This window comes from Elephas maximus, chromosome 3, assembly GCF_024166365.1.
Source record: "Elephas maximus indicus isolate mEleMax1 chromosome 3, mEleMax1 primary haplotype, whole genome shotgun sequence".
NCBI classification, from domain to species: domain Eukaryota; kingdom Metazoa; phylum Chordata; class Mammalia; order Proboscidea; family Elephantidae; genus Elephas; species Elephas maximus.
In genome coordinates, this window is record NC_064821.1 from 114,193,145 (window position 1) to 114,214,459 (window position 21,315).

General features: G+C 39.6%; 1 protein-coding gene across 2 annotated transcripts in view; it reads right to left on the reverse strand.

The window, feature by feature from the left end:
- The window catches only part of WLS (Wnt ligand secretion mediator), a 127,235-nt gene that overhangs the window by 69,944 nt on the left and 35,976 nt on the right, over window positions 1–21,315 (reverse strand). For both annotated transcript variants that reach the window (XM_049879553.1, XM_049879554.1), the window contains exon 2: window positions 4,560–4,832. In XM_049879553.1, the coding sequence (XP_049735510.1) occupies window positions 4,560–4,832 (273 nt within the window). The remainder of the gene's footprint in view (window positions 1–4,559; window positions 4,833–21,315) is intronic.

Consider the following 21,315-nt stretch of genomic DNA (forward strand, 5'->3'; position numbering starts at 1 on the left):
CACAGAAATAGGAATTGAAAAGGAAGCTGAGTTTCAGAAATAACGATGAACAGATAATTATAAGAGCTACTTTTTACTGAGTACTTACTATGTGCTAAGAACTTTAACATAAACTATATTTATTCCTTAGAGTGATTTGGTTAATTAGACATTATTATCCATATTTTACCGATGAGGAAACTGAGGCTCAAAGAGGTTCTGTAACTTGCCTGAGTTTGCAGAGCTTATAAGAAGGGGTGTAGGGATCTAAACCCATTTCTTTATGACTCCCAAGCCCATGCTCTGAACTATTCTACTATCCTGCCTCCTTGTCTGAATTAAAAACAATTCAGTGAACATATTTCAAATGAAACCCTGGCTCCTTTGAAAAGTATGCCAGCAGGGTATGCAGCTTCTAAAATAGTCCTCAATGCTCCCCACCTCCTATTTCATACCCTTGTATAATCCTCTCCTTGAGTGTGGGCTGAACTTACTGGTTCACTTGTAATGAATAAAATACAGCAGAAGTGATGGGATGTAAAGAGATTGTGGCTTCTGTTTTGGGCACTCACACTCTCTCACTCTCTTTTGGATCACTCACCCTGGTGGAAGCCAGCTACAATGTTGTGAGGCAGCCCGTGTAGTGAGGGACTGAGCCTGCCAACAACCATGAGAGTGAGGTTGGGAGTGGATCTCTCTCCAGCAGTCAAGCCTTCAAGCCTTTTGATAAGACTTCACATAAGGCCAACAACTTGGTTGAATCAGACTCCCAAACTAAGCTGTGCCCAGATTCCTGACATATAGAAATAGGGAGATAATAAGTGTTGCTTAATCTGCTAAATTTTTGGGTAATTTGCTACCCAGCACTAATTCAACCAGTATATAACAATTATTTAATTTCTTGTTACAGAGTAAATCGTTTCCTTTATGCTTGGAGCTAGGAGAAGAGAGTCTGTCTAGGAGAGATTAACCCAAACCAACCAAATTACGCATGAAATAAGCCCCAGGTAACCAGCCCAGAAAACAGAATAGTGTGTCCTGGACCTCGGCCACAAACCATATATCAGTCAATCTACCTATTTCATCCTGCCATGACTGTTCTTACTGTTCTTGTTCTTCTCTTACATACATTCTTAGAACTCAGAACGTTGTTTTTGGGTGCCATCGAGTTGGTTCCAACTCATAGTGACCCTATGTACAACAGAACAAAATACTGCCAGGTCCTGCGCCATCCTCACAGTCACTGTTATGCTTAAGCCCATTGTCGCAGCCATTGTGTCAATCCATCTTGTTGAGGGTCTTCCTCTTTTTCATTGATCCTCTACTTTACCAAGCATGATGTCCTTCTCCAGGGACTGATTCCTCCTGATAACACTTCCGAAGTATGTGAAATGTAGTCTCACCATCCTTGCTTCTAAGGAGCATTCTGGCTGTACTTCTTTCAAGATAGATTTGTTCGTTCTTTCTGGCAGTCCATGGTGTATTCAACATTCTTCACCAACACCACAATTCAAAGGCATCAATTCTTTTTCAGTCTTCTTATTCATTGACCAGCTTTAGTATGCATATGAGGCGACCGAAAACACCATGGCTTGGGTCAGACGCACCTTAATTTTCAAGGTGACATCTTTGCTTTTATTTATTAACACTTTAGAGAGGTCTTTTGCAGCAGATTTGCCCAATGCAATGTGTCTTTTGATGTCTTAACTGCTGCTTCCATGGGTGTTGGTTGTGGATCCAGGTAAAAAGAAATCCTTGACAACTTCAAATGTCAAGAACTTGGAACACTAAAACTCAAACCTCAAGATTCACAACATCATAGAAGATTCTTTCTTTCCTGAAGCTGACACATTACATTGCACAGTACTCTTATTATAGCACATATCACATTCTTTCTTATTTGTAGGTTTAAGGGACGGTTTCCCAACCACCCTCTTCCCTTACAGGAACCATGTCTTGTTCAATCTAGTATCCTCAGTACCTAGTACTTAGTCCATGGTTGGTGCTGAATAAAGTTTCAATGAGTGAATGAATGAGTAAGTCGATGGTCAAGAGAATAGGAAGCCTGTTGGGGGACACGGGAAAAAGAACTTGAACGTGCCAGGCTACTGCACAATCTGGACCTTCATATGAGCCATTCCTTCTACCAAGAATGCTCTCCCATTTCCCCCTACTTCATGCTAGCCTTTTCTCCCTTTAACACTCACCTCAAATATCTTTCCCCCAGCCTCTACACATGCACACATGTGTGGGCACATGCACGCGTGCGTGCGCTCACACACACACACTTACCTGAGAAGCCTTCCCTTTTCCTACTCTACAGCTTTTTCTTTATGCCTCCACAGCCTCCTGGGCATACCTTGGTCACAGTACTGTAATGATTGGTTTGTTTGTCCGTCTTCTCCACTTGATTATAAGCCCCTTGAAGGCCAGTGCCTCTTCTGCGTCCACATCAATACAGTGCCTGGCAATAGCTGGCACTCAAAAACAGTTTAAAATAAATCAGTAAAAGGCTGAATGAATGGGAAAAAGAAAACTCTCTATTCTGGCAAATTATCTCATCATAATCTCTTTGTCAAGCAGGCACATACACAGCTCCAACTCCTAAACAGAGTTAAATTACTGTCATTTTATATCAAGATTATTACAGACACAGGAAATAAGACTTTTTAAAAAGTGCTTTAACCCAGGGACAGACACCAGGCAGAGCTGTCTTCAACACACTTTTTTCTCTACCTGCCTCATCCCTGATTCTCTGTTTCAACAAATAGTGGTTTCTGTCTTCTCAACCTAAGATTCCTGTGCTGTCCCCAGATGCCACATGTGGATCTGCCCCCCAGGAATCTTCTCTACACACCCATGAAATGTTTTTAGGTCCCATATCCTCAGAGTCCTGAACTACAACCAGGCAAGTTAAAACAATAGTATAGTTTTAGTAGATTAGCAGAAAACAAGTGCTTACAAATTGCTGCTCCTTTTTTTTTTTTTTTAAGATGATGAAAAATCTATTATAGCAACCTCTATTAAAGAACATTTAGGTTGTTTCCATTTTCTTGCTATAACCAACAGTGTTTGTACATATATATCTGTACACATGTACAAGTAAGTTATTTCTTCAGCATAAATTCCTTTTTGCAAAAGGTCCATGTATGCCAACTTATTGAAGGCACAGATACAAGACCACTATCTCTGGGCTGAAGGTCCTTACTATTATGAATCATTTATCGAAGCTTCTTCCAACCTTTCCCCAATACAAGAGATGGCAATGAGGCCACTGGAGCTTTGACCCAGAACTCCATCTGGGAGACTGAGGAGCTGCAATGAGTGAGACCACAAGTTTGGGCCAGGCCAGGGACAACGGTGAAGCTGGCTCAGCTGACCCCACTCACTTGCTCTTCCCACAAAACTCCTAGAAAGTGAGGCCACGAATGAGTTCCTTGATCACAACCTAATCCTGGGGCTCATTTCCAGCTGCCTTGAGTTTTTGCCAGCTCCATGGAGGGTACCTCCAAGGTGATCTGCAGGGCCAGGCTGAACCTAGAACAGCCCATGTCCCTGTTGGGGTTGGGGGGCCCCAAGGACTTCTCCTACAGGGTTCAAGAGGGAGTTTAGGTCTGCAGCCACTTAATCTGTTCACTTCCTAATATCACTGACTGGTTGCCATGGTGATCTCAGTTCCTCAATCCACCACCTCATCCAAAATGGATGATGCAAGTGGTACGATGCAGGGCAGGAAGCTCTCCCAGGCTATTGGAGGAGATGCTCCTTTTCCAGGAATGGGGAGTGGCAGAGGGGCCTCTGCTTATCCCCTTCTCTATACTCGTTACACACCTGAGACCTTGTGTCCTGACACCCCTTTGCTTTGGGCTCCCCTTTCCTAAAGCCACACCAGCCCACGTGAGGAGGGGCTGCCAGTCCACCCATAACAGTACTATGTGCCCAGGAGGGAAAAGAGGTTGCCACTCCCATTTTGACAAGATCTTTTTCTAAAGTGATAGCTTTGTTCAAAGCCCAGTGGGAAAAGACATTTTGAAACATGGGATCTTTCAGAAGCCTTCAAATCACTCCATTCAGGTGAACTCCTCAAAAAAAAAAAAAAACAAATATGAAACATGTAACGTTAAAACACACTGTTTTGTGGTTATAAAATGGTTACATGATTATAACAGAAGATCTGCAAAATGGAGAAATTTTAGTTCAAAACATTTACCCATAATCTTTAACTAGAGAGGTGATGTGGCTTGGTGGTTAGGGTAGGGCTCTGAAGCCAGGCTGCCAGAGTTTGGTCCCAACTCTTCCACACTCTAACTTTCTGACCTTGTGCAACCTCACTGGCGCCCAGGTTGTCCATCTAGAAAATGAAATAATAATGAGACCTACCCCCAAGGAATTGTTGGGAACATTAGGTGGGTTAAGTACATGTAACTTACTCAGAAAGGTGCCGAGTGAGTGAGTAGCAAGCAGTCTATAATTGTCAGCTCATTATGGTCACTTTTACTGTTACTAGAACTGGTTCCAAAAGAACCCAGGGAGAGAAGTTTCCAAAGGCAAGAGAAGGCATGAGAGGAGAGTGTACTTACGGATTTGGTTGTTCAGCTTGAATGCAATGTCCAGCTGCAGGATAAAAAGCATGAACTGGAACCAAGGACTCATCTCCATGAAGGGGAGAGGAATGTGGACAGAAAACACAATGTCATTGGCTTGGATTTCCTTGGTAATTGCTTCATTGAAGTCTCGGATCTTGTCACATTGGTTGGGTCCCCAAGGCATCAGCCATTTTGTCTTGTGATGATTTTTATGGGTATCCACACATTTTACTGACATGTAGGACACTGCTGTCGTGGGCCCAGGAGCTGAAAAGAGAAATGTTTTTCTGTTTTAGAAAAAACAGATCACTGAAGTGATCATTTCTGGCTGACCTTCTTCCCACTACTACCTTCCTCCCATTTTTTTATACTTCTTTCTATTACTTGGGATTTGTGAAGCCAAGGAATATCCCAAATCCAAGCGAGGGTCCTTCAGTGACCACAAAAAACCCATCACTGTCAAGTTGATTTTGACTCATGACAACCCTATGTGTGACAGAGTAAAACTGCCACATAGGGTTTTCCTGGCTGTGAACTTTAAAGAAGCAGGTCAGCAGGCCTTTCTTCCATGCTGCTGCTGAGCGGGTTCAAACTGCCAGCCTTTAGGTTAGTAGTTGAGCACAAACTGCTTGCGCCACCCAGGACCTTTCAGTGACCGCAAGAGGTGCCATAAAGGTATTCCTAAAGTCTTCCCATTGTGTTTTCGATTACTTTTATTTGAACAATACTTCCATAACCAGTTTGGTTCAGTTACCCTCACTTCAAACAAATGCCACAAAATCAACTGTGCTATAGTTTCCACCTATCTGGGGGCTTGGGAAGACTCTGGTACTCCAAAGAGCAGTCTCTGAAGTCAGAAGACCTTAGATTAAAGCCTGGTTAAACAACTTAGCTGTCAGCTAATCTTGAGTAATCAGTCAAATGCATGCTAGCTTGAGGACCCTCATCTGAGAAATGAGATGGCTGGTGCCTAAGATTTCTCTTCACTCTGAAATCCTATAACACTGCTTTTGACTGAAAGAAAGAACTATGCTGACCTCAGGACCCCACTTAGCATGACACCTATCAGAACGTGGAACTCAACATTGACCAATACTTCAAAAAGAATACTAAAATATGACCCATCTATTTCAAGAGAGAAAATCAAATCAAATTAAAAAAAAAAAAAAAACCTTTTTGTGATTGTATAACGGTTATTACAGAGAATCTTCAAAATACAGAAAATTTAAAGTTTAAAGCAACATATATCCAAAATCCCACTAGAGGGAAGTAACCAATATTGGAAAAATCAAAATATGATGTCATTTCTATAAGTGTGCAATTAGATAAGATTTATAAATGAATTAAGCTGCACAATTTAAAAATACATACAAGCATTAACACATATTTTTGGAAAATGGGATCATATCATATCTAGTTTGGTAGCCTCTTCTTTTCATATGCTTTGAGAAGCTGAGTAGCACACTGGTAAAATAACATCAGTTCTGGAGCCACCTAGAGTGGTGTCAAATCCTAGCTCTCTCATTTTTGGCTTTGTCACCATGGATCTATGCTAGAGAAGTTTTACGCCAGTTACTAAACCTATCTGGGTATTAGTTTTATTATCTCTTAAATGATAATAATAATAGGACCTACAACCCCGAGTCACTCCATGCATTAACAAGTTAACATATAAAATGTACTCAGAACAATGCTTGAACACAAGGAATGTATAAAATTAATATTAGCTGTTACATTAGAAACATTTTTTATATAATTAAAATTTTCAATTAGTGACTGCCAAATATTCAATCACAGGTTAGTAAAATTTAAATACTCCTGTACTGGTTTGTGAAGACTGTCTATAAATAAGAGTAATAATTCTTTGTTTAAGTGACTGCCAAATATTCAATCACAGGTTAGTAAAATTTAAATACTCCTGTACTGGTTTGTGAAGACTGACTATAAATAAGAGTAATAATTCTTTGTTTAATATATTTTGTTAGTAATTCATTCTAACTTTTCCATCTCTGCTATGCTGTCTAAATTTCTTTGTGACTTTTTTTAAACATAAACAAATTTCCGATTTTTACAGATCTCTTTTTCTTTTTTCCCCCATGCTTTTGTGCTTAGGGAAACCTTCTTTCTTGCCAAACTCAATAAAAAGCCACATATATTAACTTCTAGTTACCTTCTTATAATTTCATTTTTTTAATATTTAAGTCTTCCAAACATCTGGAATTTATTTTGATATAAGGTGAGGTGAGGTTCTAGCTTTACTTTTTTCCCTAAATATTTAAATTTAATCTTTTATTGAACAGGCCTTCCTCTCCTGTTGATTTATGGCATCACTTTTATCTTATGTATACCAACATTTTTGTTCATGTGGATAAATCCTCTTGTCTCAAAAACCTTTTCGTCTGGGGCCTTAAAAGCTTGTGAGCGGCCATCTAAGATGCATCAATTGGTCCCATCCCACTCGGAGCAAAGGAAAATGAAGAAAACCAAAGACACAAGGAAAATACTAGCCCAAGAGACTAAAGTACCACATAAACCCAAGATTCCACCAGCCTGACAGCAGAAGAACTAGATGGTACCTGGCTACCACCAACGACCGCCCTGACAGGGAACACAACAGAGTCCTGAATGCAGCGGGAGAAAAGCGTGGAGAACTCAAATTCACGTAAAAAGACCAGACTTAATGGTCTGACAGAGACTGGAGGAATCCCCAAAAGTATGGCCCTGGGACACTCTGTTAATCTAGAACTGAAACCATTTCTGAAGTCTACTCCTCAGACAAAGATTAGACGGGACTATAAAACAAAACATAATACACGTGAGGAGTGTGCTTCTTAGTTCAATCACATATAGAAGACCAAATGGGGGGCTCCTGTCTGGATGCAGGATGAGATGACGGAAGGGACAGGAACTGTCGAATGGACACAGTGAACCCGGGGTGGAAAGGGGGAATGTGCTGTCACATTGTGGGGACTGCAACTAATCCCACAAAACAATATGTGTGTAAATTTTTATATGAGAAATTAACTTGAGCTGTAAACTTTTAACTAAAGCACACACACACAAATTTTTTTTTTTTTTTTGCATAACTGGTAATTCTGGACAATCTACTCCATTCCATGGATTCAGCTATCAGTTCATGGGCCAGCACGACACTGTTTTGAATTCTGTAAATTGATGGCTTGTATTAATATCTGACAGAGCAATCTCCCTGTCCTGATCTATTTCAAATTTATATCCTTTTGCTGAGATTTATTTTTTTTGAAATTACATTAAATCTATAAATCAATTTGGGCAGAATCAGCATCTCCTCCCAATATTTAGTCTTCCCATTTAAGAACCATGATTGCTTCTCCATTAACAGGAGTCTGTTTTTATAACTCTGAAATTTTTTGTAGTTTTCTTCATGTAAGTCCGGCTTGTACAATATATTTTTATAAGATATTTATAAAACTTTCCCCTGAAAGTTGGTAGTGAAAGGAAAACACTATCAATTATGGTTTATGTGCTTGTTTTAAATATGTTCACTTCTGTGCATATGATACTTAGCAAACTGTGTTTATAGACCTTTTCTGAGCAAAAACTATCTCTTATTTAACAGTGATCAGGTAGTAACTACAGAAAATGTGTAAAGCAAGAGAAAAGTCATTTAGGAGGCAAAAGGGTTTATTTTTAAATTCTGCCCTCTTTCTGAAGCTCAGACATACTTTTTAAAAATTTCCATCCCTAAATATCTATCCTGATGGTAAATGTTGAGGATATCATCAATATAAAAAAAAACAAAAACAAAACCCATCGCTGTCCAGCCGACTCTGACTCATAGCAACCCTACAGGACAGAGCAGAACTGCCCCACAGGGTTTCCAAGGAGTGGCTAGTGGATTTAAATGGCGGACTTTTTGGTTAGCAGCCGAGCTCTTAACCACTGTGTCACCAGGGCTTCATCATCAATATACACGTAGTAAAATGTTATGTCTGCAGAAACTTACCAGAAAACTCAGCCCTACTGAACTCTCACTGGAAGGTGTTCAGCGTAGTAACATGAACTCTACAATGCAGAGTCACCACTAATCCATGCTAGAGCAGTTTGTCTTTAAAATTCAAAACTGTACCATTGAGACTTTTACACCGAATCCATCTAAAATCAGACACCTGGCTTATTATTAGAAATATGAGTCAATCAAACGTTGGTTGTCCTGACTCAGCTAAATGCCCACTGACATTAGTGAGACCAAATGGCACATTCATCTGAAACCTTTTTAATGTGGTTGGAGAAATACACAGTGAGACAAAAGTCATGAATGCTATTTTGGCTAACACACTCAAACTGACTATTTGCTGCAGAAAATAGTTACTACATTTTAAAATTTCTATTCTTCCAAAATGAACCTAACCTTTTTTCTTTCTTCTTTTTTTTCCCTTTTGAAAAACGAGCCTCTTACTCCTCAGCTCAAAATGAAAAATAACTAGCTGAGTTTCTCAGTTAAGCTCCAAAGCCACATTCCAAACTTAATAACAGAGAGGCTGAACACTTTACAGCACAAAGGCCCAGTGTGCGTTTTTAATGGACACAGTGAACGCCTGCCTTTGTAGCGGCCTGCATTATTTTTGTTCTTTCATTAGTCTAGTGTTTTGTGTATAGAGAAAAAAAAATCCCAGGAATACTAATATTTTCATAAACATCACGACAATGAACTTGGAGAAGCCTCGTGCGCATCTCAAGCTATACCACCAGAATCACAGATATTTTTCTTCACTTGAATAAATTAACCCTCTAGTGTCAAAAACCTTTTGCATTAACTTAAAAACCAAAAGATAATTTAACATTTTCTAGTGCTCAAAAGGCAAGCTGCTTGTATAGTTTGAGAAAACAGACATTTTGAAACATGGTTAACGTTCCCCCAGTATAATACTTACCGTTTCAGACAACTTCCTACTTTCCACATAAAGAAACAACTAAGAGTGAATTTCCAGTTGTTTCTTTATGTAGAAAGTATACTAAAGTTAACTAAAGGCAAAGCTTATAGCTTTGTCTAACATACGTGTTTTTATTAGCTGTAGCTAAAATTATAACTACACAGAGCATAAAACACTACCTAGAATAAAAAATATAAAAAGCTTTATTTCTGTCTTTAAATTTAAAAAAAGACTAAAGGGTTTTATTATAAGGAAGAGCAAAATGGAGAAACTTTAAATTATCTGCAACCTTTGAACAAACCACAATCGCCTAGCTGACAGGCAGGTAGATGTAATGACGGTCCTACTTAGTCACCAGCGTGGTTCTAGGGATTAATAGAGTTTGTGTACTTAAGAAGGTCCTGGGTGGATTCAGGTCAACAAACTGAGTCATGTTTGCTCAGGTGAAAACTAAAAATAACCGCTCCTCAGTATTCCTAGGATAGTAACGCAATATCACCCAGCTGCCCAAGCACACATTCTAAAGTCCCCTTTTACCCATCCCAGGAAGATTAGCAGTTCGAACCCACCAGCCGTTCTGCGGAAGAAAAGACCTGTGGATCTGGTCCGATAAAGATTTCTGCCTAGGAAACCCTATGGGGCAGTTCTACTGTGTCCTATAGTGTTGCTATGAGTCGAAATCAACTCAACAGCACACAATAACACCCACCCATAGCACACTACTTGTTAAAAGAAATGGGCCAAAAGCTACTTCCACATCAGTACAATTTAGTAGACAGGACACTGGCCAAAAATTAATATGCCCAGTCACTGGGAATTGGTTAACTTACGGTAGGTTAAGACAGCATTTAGAGTATGCACGGAAGTTATAAAAGCCACGAGCCACTCACTGAAAACACTAGCCTATCTCAAGTTTAGTTCTCTTTACTATGTCAAACGCTGGCTTTTTTTTTTCTTTTCTTCTTTTCTTTCCCTACCTGCACTTCAACACAATAATTTTGGCTTCTATCTCTCTACTATAGAGACCATGAACTGTGAAACGTAACACTACATGACATCTAATTTTAGAATGATAAATCAATGAGACTTCTAACAAATTCAAAGTTATGAAGCACTGCACAAACACAATGACGCTGATACTACATTCAACAAATACGTCTTGAGTACCTACTGTGTGCCAGGCACTGTGTTAGATGGAGTCAACCTGATAGAAACCAGCCATGTAGAATGTACAATTCATGGTGAAAACAGACAATAAATAAATGATTACTGGAAATATTCATTACAATTGTGGCAAATGTTATTATTTATCCTGACATTACCTAAAAAAGGCCAACAGTCAAATATTCAGGAGGTCGGAGAAATGAATTTACTAGAATGAGACCCAAAATTCCAGCAATCATGACATTATAACCTCAGATAAAAACAAAAGTGAATAATGACTAAAAATGTACTTCTTTTCGAGGAAAAGTCATTGGCCCAGTCAGCTTCCTGTTACCTCATTTCAAATGGTTGTCCAGTCTACAATTTACTCTCCAACCAACCACTACCAGCTATCATGCTCAAAGTTGAGTCAACAACAAATCATTAGCCCCCACTCCTGGCAGAACCTGTAATTAAAGAGTTGGCCAGAGATACAAGACTTGGTTGCTCCTGAAAAAGTTAAACCAAAACTAAAAATGTTGACATGACACATGGTCTCCATTGAAGCCAAAAAAGACTATTTCTTTGCTCTGTTACAACTAAAGACGATTCCTTTAGCAATTATCTAGAAGTCTTACTTTTACTATTATGTGGTTACTGGGCTAAGGATAGAAAGCAACAGTCCCAGGTCCTGAATTGCTCACGGTCTGGTGTGGGAGGCTGACAAGTTGGTGGAGAATTACATCCTGATTGAAAGCTGCTCTGGTGGAGGTGTGCACAAGGATGCTTAGGGGGCAGAGAGGACCGGGGGTGGCTGCTTGTAAGAGGCCTGGACTTAGCCTTGAAAGAGAGCAGGTGTTAGCCAGGGTAGAAAGGGGGAGAGCAAGTGCCACAGGCTTTGAGGAAGAGCATGTGCTAGGTTATAGGATATCTAGAAAATCACATTTTCTGCAGATGACTGTGTCTCAGTATTAAAATTTTTAAAGAGATCATTTAACAGGTAAGTGTCCACCACTGCTCCTGCCTTCGTTTACCCCTCGCTTTCCCCAACCAGTATAATAGTTCTACTAGGGTGGCTTGGCTTCTATTCTGAACAGTTTCTGCTCTACTCTATAAAAACCAAGCCAGATGACAAGCTGATTCTGACTCATGGTGACCCCATGTGTGTCAAGGTAGACCTGTGCTCCATGGGGTTTTCAATGGTTGATTTTTCAGAAGTTGCCAGGCCTTTCTTTCAAGGCACCTCTGGATAGACTCCAACCTCTAACCTTTTGGTTAGCAGAAAAGAGGTTAACCATTTGCATCACCCAGGGACTTCAAGAAGGAATAATACATAGACACTTGAGATCCAGGGCCCCAAAATAACAAAGATTCTGTATTTTGGGGAATGGCCCTGGTGGTGTAGTGGGTAAGATATCGGCAGCCGAAAGGTCAGCAATTCAAATGTACCAGCCCCTTCTTGGAAACCCTATGGGGCAGTTCTACTCTGTCCTATAGGGTTGGAACCAGCACCTAACGACAACATTCTTTCTAAGACACTTATCTCTATCCTATAGCAGGCCACAAGGCCAGACATGAGACCTGCTGGGAGAAGGGGGAGTGGGAGGGTGGTCAGGGTGGGAAGGGAGAAGCTCCGCCTACTGTTTTCAAAACTGGGCCTCCAAAGGGCCTTTGAAGTCTCAAACATCAGGTAATAGCCTTCCTCTAAATTAGAGTAAGAATGTCTGCCTTGCAACAGAGGTGATGTTTAAAGATTAGTCTGCTTCAGGCTACAAGGGGAAGGAATGTGGAGAACAGACCAGTTAAAAGGGGAATTCATGTTTACAAGCACTAATAATTGGAACCCCTCAATTTGAAAAAGTAATGGTTTTAAGGAAAAATGGGCCAAGACAGAAATATTCTAGAGAATTTTATTTTTACCACCACATTTAGCTAACACAAATGGCAACAAAACTATACACATCCATTTAAAAACATACAGACAGTTGCTGGCAGATATTTTCTTCTACTGACTCAAGAGAAAAGTCAATTTAACTTTCTTTTTTCATTTCTAAAAACACTATTTTTTTAGAAGAGTTTTAGATTTACAGAAAAACTATGAAGATGGTACAGAGAGCTCCATGTGCCCCACATTTGATTTAACTCTTAAGACCTAATTTCAGTTAAAAATCTGCTAAAAAAGAAGCAAGACAAGTAGACCCATGAGACTATGCGTGCAGCTCCTTCCTGAAGGGGAGACAAGAAAACAGAGGGGGACAGAAGCTGGCTGAATGGACAGGGAAATAGAGGGTGGAGAGAAGGAGTGTGTGTCTCATTAGGGAAAGAGCAACTAGGAGTATACAGCAAGGTGTATATAAATGTTTGTATGAGAGGCTGATTTGATTTGTAAAATTTCACTTAAAGCACAATTAAAATTAAAAAAAAAAAAAAAGACACAATCCAAAAAAAAAAAAAGAAGAAGAAGAAGAAAGTCTGCAGTCACCATCTCTGTACCAGTTAAGAAAACATGAATGTTTGGTGATTTATCTATGGTTTTATCATTTCATTTATTTATTCTCCACCTTGTTTCAGAAAAGATTTTAGGCTGCTAAACCAAAAAACCCAACCCACTGCTGTCTAGTCAATTTTGACTCATACGGACCCTACAGGACAGAGTAGAACTGCCCCATACAGTTTCCAAGGAGCACCTGGTGGATTCAAACTGCCAACCTTTTGGTTAGGAACCACAGCACTTAACCACTACGCCATGAGGGTTTCTAGAAAGTGAGCATTAGACTTTATTAGAAAAATAACTGGAACTGATTTAAGAGGACAGGATTAATGTTCAGGGATCACTAAAATTGACTTGGCCTATGTCTATACTTAAAAAAAGTTGAGAACAAGGGCAATAGCTTGATAACTTAAGCCTCCACAACTTTTATTTGAAATATAAAGCTAAGTGGCTCAATATCCATTTCATTTGGTAATACTGACACAACCTCCACTGCCTAGCGATGACTAGTATTTTATAAGAAGTTAATAAAAACTGATGTACCCAAATTAGTTCTAACCTTTGCTATCTGAATATTTATGCTTGCCTTAAATAGAACATACATAAAATTTATTGGAAATTTAGGATCTTGAAAAATTCCAAGGTTTACTTGGGATTTTTTGATGTGCAAAAGGTTGAGGGAGGTGGGGGGGGGGGCGGGGAAGGGAATATAGTTTGTAGAAACCAAGGAAACTAGACAAATTCCTCTTATTTATACAACTATAATTTTTATTCAAATGTCCCAAAAGACTCATTTAACAAAAAAGAATCTTCAGTTAAACACAGAAATTAGTTTTTTAATGTGCTAGGTTGAGTGCCCGCATTCAGAGGGTGTGCTTTTCTCAAACTCAAAAGCCTCTGTTGGTTAAGTCTGGTCAAAAGGAAACCTGTGGATGAGGAGTGAGCTTCTTGGCTCAAGTAGACACATGAGACTTTGTGAGCAGCTCCTGCCTGGTGGCGAGATGAGAAGGCAGAGGGGAACAGGAGCTGGTTGAATGGACACAGGGATTACAGGGTGGAGAGAAGGAGTGTGCTGTTTCATTAGGGGGAGAGCCGCTACGAGTACATAGCAAGGTGTGTAAGTTTTTGTAGGAGAGACTGACTTGATTTGTAAACTTTCACTTAAAGCACGATAAATAAATAAATTAAAAAAAAAAAAAAGGAAACTGTGGAATATACTTATATGACTTAAGTAGCCAGATACATATTATCGGGTTGAACTGTGACGTCTTAGACAGCTAGCACTTCTTGGAGCCACAATTGATTACCATTCACTCAAAGTCAGTTCCTAAAAAGATTTCTTAGTATCTGCCTTAGCATGTACCTAAATTTTAAAATGTCTCATAACAACAACCACTTCAAAAATTTCAGCTAGGGCGGAGCCAAGATGGCGGAATAGACAGATGATTCCGGCAAGCCCTCTTTACAACAAAGACCCGAAAAAGCAAGTGAAACGAGTATATTTGTGACAAGGTGGGGGCCCTGAGCTTCAAAGGCAAGCTTAGAAAACGAACTGAGGGGCGGGGGAAGGAAGAGACCGTTCAGAAGCGGAGAGGAGTTACAAGACCTGAATTCGTGGGAGCCCTCAGGCACAATTCCCTCAGCGGCAGCGGCGGGCTGCTACTAGCATTCGGCCGCAGCTTCCTCAGGGAGAAGCAGCCAGTCACACAGCCCACTCACACCTCCGGAACCTGAGAACAGCGTGCTCTCAGCAAAAGCTAAGTACTTGCCTACATTTTACCGTGCCTCCCCACCCCCAAGCCGGCTTCAGCGGCTGAATTCCCTGGGCCAGAGATAGGCACTGATGAGCACCTAGAGCCATCCTCCCGGCCTTGGGGAAGGAAAAAATTTGCAATTGGGAGAAAAGATAATTTGGTAGCTCCACTAACCAGGGGAGCTCAGGACAGAAGCGACTCCTATCCAGGCATAAACTGTCCATGGACTTTGAGCACCTTTCCCTTCTGCATGGACTTGTGTGGGCCTTTTTTGGGAGAATAGGCCCTTGTTGGCAGACTCCAACCATTTCAGCTGTGCGGTGGAGAGGTGGGTGTTTCATGTCTGACATTGCTTTGCCTATTAAACAAGGTCCTCACCTAACCACATCAGGGACTTAAGGACTGGTAGCTCCACTCAGGTCACCCAGACACCCGTGACAGGGGTCCAAAGATAACTGGTACCTCCCGGTCCTTACAACCAAAAACTTTGGGTTCCCATGGTTTGTCTGCAGAACCAACCCACCTGCACGCTCTAGGAAGCAGGGGCACGCTTTCCTCAGAGACACTCGGGGGTCGGTTCTCAGCCCCCTGCCTTGTTCAGAGAGTGACCCCCTGCTGCAATCAGATACCAATACATACACCAATCACCCCTGCCCCTCTAAGACTGTAAGACAGAGCCTGTACCACACACTTGATGATTAGCTACCTGGAAACCTGAGCTGAGTTCATACAAGAAAACTGAATGGACTCCTAGACTGATATACCTGATAATAGCTCTAGCCATCTGGGGACAGGACATCAGAGCTCCAAAGGCAAAAATAATCAAGCTAGCTCACTCAAGCAACCCATAGGGGTATACCTAAAAAACAAACAAAGCAGCAGCTACGACACAGTAAGCAAGCATAAACTAATACAATAACTTATAGATGGCTCGGAGACAACAGTCAATATCAAGTCACATAAAGAAACAGACCACGATCACTTCAAAAGGCTCTCAAAACAAAGAATCCATGGATCTTCTAGATGAAAGTGCGTACCTGGAATTACCAGACGCAGTATACAAAAGTTTAATATACAGAACCCTTTAAGACATCAGGAAGGAAATGAAGCAATACGCAGAACAAGCCAAGGAACGCACAGATAAAGCAACTGGAGAAATTAGAAAGATTATTCAGGACCATAATGAAAAGTTTACTAAGCTGGAAAAATCCATAGACAGCAATCAGAAATTCAGAAGATTAACAATAAAATTACAGAAGTAGGCAAGTCAATAGAAAGTCAGAGGAGCAGAACTGAGCAAGTAGAAGCTAGAATTTCTGAACTTGAAGATAAATCACTTCACACTAATATATTTGAAGGAAAATCAGATAAAAGAATTAAAAAAAAATGAAGAAACCTTAAGAATCATGTGGGACTGTATCAAGAGAAATAACCTACGAGTGATTAGAGTACCAGAACAGGGAGGGATAACAGAAAATACAGACAGAATTGTTGAAGATTTGTTGGCAGAAAACTTCCTTGATATTGTGAAAGATGAGAAGATATCTATCTAAGACGCTCATCGAACTCCACATAAGGCACTTGATCTGAAAAGAAAGTCACCTAGACATAATCAAACTTGCCAAAACCAAAGATAAAGAGAGAATTATAAGAGCAGCGAGGGATAAACGAAAAGCCACCTACAAAGGAGAGCCGATAAGAATAAGCTCAGACTACTCGGCAGAAAGCATACAGGAAAGAAGGCAATAGGATGACATATTCAAAAAATTGAAGGAAAAAAACTGCCTGCCAAGAATCATATACCCAGCAAAACTGTCTCTTAAATTTGAGGGTGAAATTAAGACATTTCCAGATAAACACAAGTTTAGGGAATTTGTAAAAACCAAACCAAAACTACAAGAAATACTAAAGGGAGTTCTTTGGTTAGAAAATCAATATATCAGGTGTCAATCCAAGACTAGAACACTGGGCAGAGCAACCAGAAGTCAACCCAGACAGGGAAATACAAAAAAAAAAAAAAAAAAACAAGATTATAAAAAAAGAAAAGCCCAAAACAGGGTAACAGCGATGTTATTATATAAAAGACAACATTAAAATAACACAGAGGGACTAAGAAATGTAATCATACACCTTCCATATGGAGAGGAAGATACGGTGATACAAAGAAATAAAAGTTAGGTTTAAATTTAGAAAAATAGGGATAAATAATAAGGTAACCACAAAGGAAACAAACTATCCTACTCATAAAATTAATGGGACACTACGCCAAGAAGATATAACCATATTAAATATTTATGCACCCAAGGACAAGGCTGCACAATACATAAAACAAACTCTAGCAGCATTGAAAAGTGAGATAGACAGCTCCACAATGATACTAGGAGACTTCAACACACCACTTTTGGTGAAGGACAGGACATCCAGAAAGAAGCTCAATAAAGACACGGAAGATCTAAATGCCACAATCAACCAACTTGGCCTCACAGACATGTACAGAACACTCCACCCAACAGCAACCAAATATACTTTCTTTTCTAGTGCACATGGAACATTCTCTAGAATAGGCCACATATCAGGTCATAAAGCAAGCCTTAACAGAATCCAAAACATAGAAATATTACAAAGCATCTTCTCTGACCATAAGGCCATAAAAGTGGAAATCAATAACAGGAAAAGCAGGGAAAAGAAATCAAACACTTGGAAACTGAAAAATACCCTCCTCAAAGAAGACTGGATTATAGAAGATATTAAGGATGCAATAAAGATTTCATAGAATCCAATGAGAATGAAAACACCTCCTATCAGAACCTTTGGGACACAGCAAAAGCAGTGCTCAGAGGCCAATTTATATCAATAAATGCATACATCCAAAAAGAAATAAGGGCCAAAATCAAAGAATTATCCCTACAACTTGAACAAATAGAAAGAGAGCAACAAAAGAAACCCACAGGCACCAGAAGAAAACAAATAATAAAAATCAGAGCTGAAGTAAATGAAATAGAAAACAGAAAAACTATTGAAAGAATTAACAAGAAGAAAAGCTGGTTTTTTGAAAAAACTCAACAAAATTGATAAACCACTGGCCAAACTGACAAAAGAAAAACAGGAGAGGAAGCAAATAACCCGAATGAGAAATGAGAGGGGCGATACTACAACAGACCCAACTGAAATTAAAAGAATCATATCACATTACTATGAAATATTGTACTCTAACAAATTTGAAAACCTAGAGGAAATGGATGAATTCCTAGAAACACACTACCTACCTAAACTAACACAAACAGAGGTAGAACAACTAAATAGACCCATGACAAAACAAAAGAAGAGATTCAAAAGGTAATCAAAAAGCTCCCAACAAAAAAAAAGCCCTGGTCCAAACAGCTTCACTGCAGAGTTCTACCAAACTTTCAGAGAAGAGTTAACACCACTACTACTAAAGGTATTTCAGAGCATAAAAAAGGACGAAATAGTACCAAACTCATTCTATGAAGCCACCATACCCCTGATACCAAAACCAGGTAACCCCCCCAAAAAAACAGTGCCGTCGAAGACACCACAAAAAAAGAAAATTACAGACCTATATTCCTCATGAACTTAGATGCAAAAATCCTCAACAAAATGCTAGCCAATAGAATTCAACAACATATCAAAAAAATAATTCACCATGACCAAGTGGGATTCATACCAGGTGCGCAGGGATGGTTCATCATTAGAAAAACAATTAATGTAATCCACCACATAAATATGACAAAAGACAAGAATCACATGATTTTATCAATTGATGCAAGAAAATACATTTGACAAAGTTCAACACCCATTCATGATAAAAACTCTCAGCAAAATAGGAATAGAAGAAAAACTCCTCAACATAATAAAGGGCATTTATACAAAGCCAACAGCCAACATCACCCTAAATGGAGAGAGCCTGAAAACATTCCCACTGAGATCGGGAACCAGACAAGGATGCCCTTTATTACCACTCTTATTCAACACTGTGTTGGAGGTCCTGGCCAGAGCAATTAGACTAGATAAAGAAATAAAGGGCAACCAGATTGGTAAAGAAGAAGTAAAAATATCTCTATTTGCACATGACATGATCTTATACATGGAAAACCCTAAAGAATCCCCAAGAAAGCTACTGAAACTAATAGAAGAGTTCAGCAGAGTATCGGGATACAAGATAAACAAACAAAAATCAGTTGGATTCCTCTACACCAACAACAAGAACATCGAAGAGGAAATCACCAAATCGATGCCATTTACAGTAGCCCCCAAGAAGATAAAATACTTAGGAATAAATCTTACCGGAGATGTAAAAGACTTATACAAAGAAAACTACAGTACACTTCTGCAAGAAACCAAAAGAGACTTACGTTAAGTGGAAAAACATACCTTGCTCATGGATAGGAAGACTTAACATTACAAAAATGTTTATTCTACCAAAAGGGATCTATACATTTAATGCAATTCCAATCCAAATCCTAATGACATTCTTTAACGAGATGAAGAAACAAATCACCAACTTCATATGGAAGGGATAGAGTCCCCGGATAAATAAGGAATTACTGAAAAAGAAGAACAAAGTGGGAGGCCTTACTTTACCTGATTTTAGAACCTATTATACCGCCACAGTAGTCAAAACAGCGTGGTACTGGTACAACAACAGATACATGGACCAATGGAACAGAATTGAGAATCCAGACATAAATCCATCCACATATGAGCAGATGATATTTGACAAAGGCCCCAAAACAGTTAAATGGGGAAAAGACAGTCTTTTTAACAAATGGTGCTGGCATAACTGGATATCCATCTGCAAAAAAATTAAACGAGACCCATACCTCACTCCATGTACAAAAACGAGCTCCAGATGGATTAAAGATCTAAATATAAAATCGAAAACGATAAAGATCATGGAAAAAAAATAGGGACAACATTAGGAGCCCTAATACATGGCATAAACAGTATATAAAACATTATTAAGAGTGTAGAAGAAAAACTAGATAACTGGGAGCTCCTAAAAATTAAACACTTATGCTCATCTAAAGACTTCACCAAAAGAGTAAAAAGACTGCCTACAGACTGGGAAAAAGTTTTTAGCTATGTCATTTCCGATTAGTGCCTGATCTCTAAAATCTACATGATACTGCAAAAACTCAACTACAAAAAGACAAATAACCCACTCAAAAAATGGGCAAAAGATATGAATAGACACTGCACTAAAGAAGACATTCAGGGAGCTAACAGATACATGAGGAAAAGTTCACAATCATTAGCCATTAGAGAAATGCAGATCAAAACTATAATATTTCATCTCACTCCAACAAGGCTGGCATTAATCCAAAAAACACAAAATAATAAATGTTACAGAGGCTGTAGAGAGATTAGAACACTTATACACTGCTGGTGGGAATGCCAAATGGTACAACCACTTTGGAAATCAGCTTGGCGCTTCCTTAAAAAGCTAGAAATAGAGCTACCATATGATACAGCAATCCCACTCCTTGGAATATATTCTAGAGAAGTAAGAGCCTTTACACGAACAGATATATGCACACCTATGTTTACTGCAGCACTGTTTACAATAGCAAAAAGATGGAAGCAATCAAGGTGCCCATCAATGGATGAATGGATAAATAAATTATGGTATATTCACACAATGGAATACTATGCATTGATAAAGAACAGTGAGGAACCTGTGGAACATTTCAAACGTGGAGGAACCTGGAAGGCATTATGCTGAGTGAAATTAGTTGCAAAAGGACGAATATTGTATAAGCCCACCATTATAAGAACTTGAGAAATAGTTTAAATGGAGAAAAAAACATTCTTTTGTGGTTACGAGAGGGGGGTGAGAGGGAGGGTGGGAGGGGGTATTCACTAATTAGATAATAGATAAGAACTACTTTAGGGAAAGACAACACACAACACAGGTGAGGTCAGCACAACTGGACTAAACCAAAAGCGAAGAAGTTTCCTGAATAAACTGAATGCTTCGAAGGCCAGTGTAGCAGGGGCAGGGGTTTGGGGACCATGGTTTCAGGGGACACCAAATCAATTGGCATAATAAAATCTATTAAGAAAACATTCTGCATCCCACTTTGAAGAGTGGCATCTGGGGTTATAAACACCAGCAAGCAGCCATCTAAGATGCATCAATTGGTCTCGACTCACCTGGATTAAAGGAGAATGAAGAACACCAAGAACACAAGGTGATTATGAGCCCAGGAGACAGAAAAGGCCACATGAACCAGCGACTACATCATCCTCAGACCAGAAGAACTAGATGGTGCCCGGCTACAACTGATGACTGTCCCGACAGGGAACACAACAGAGAACCTCTGAGGGAGCAGGAGAGCAGTGGGATGCAGACCCCAAATTCTCATAAAAAGACCAGACTTAATGGTCTAACTGAGACTAGAAAGACCCCAGTGGTCATGGCCCCCAGA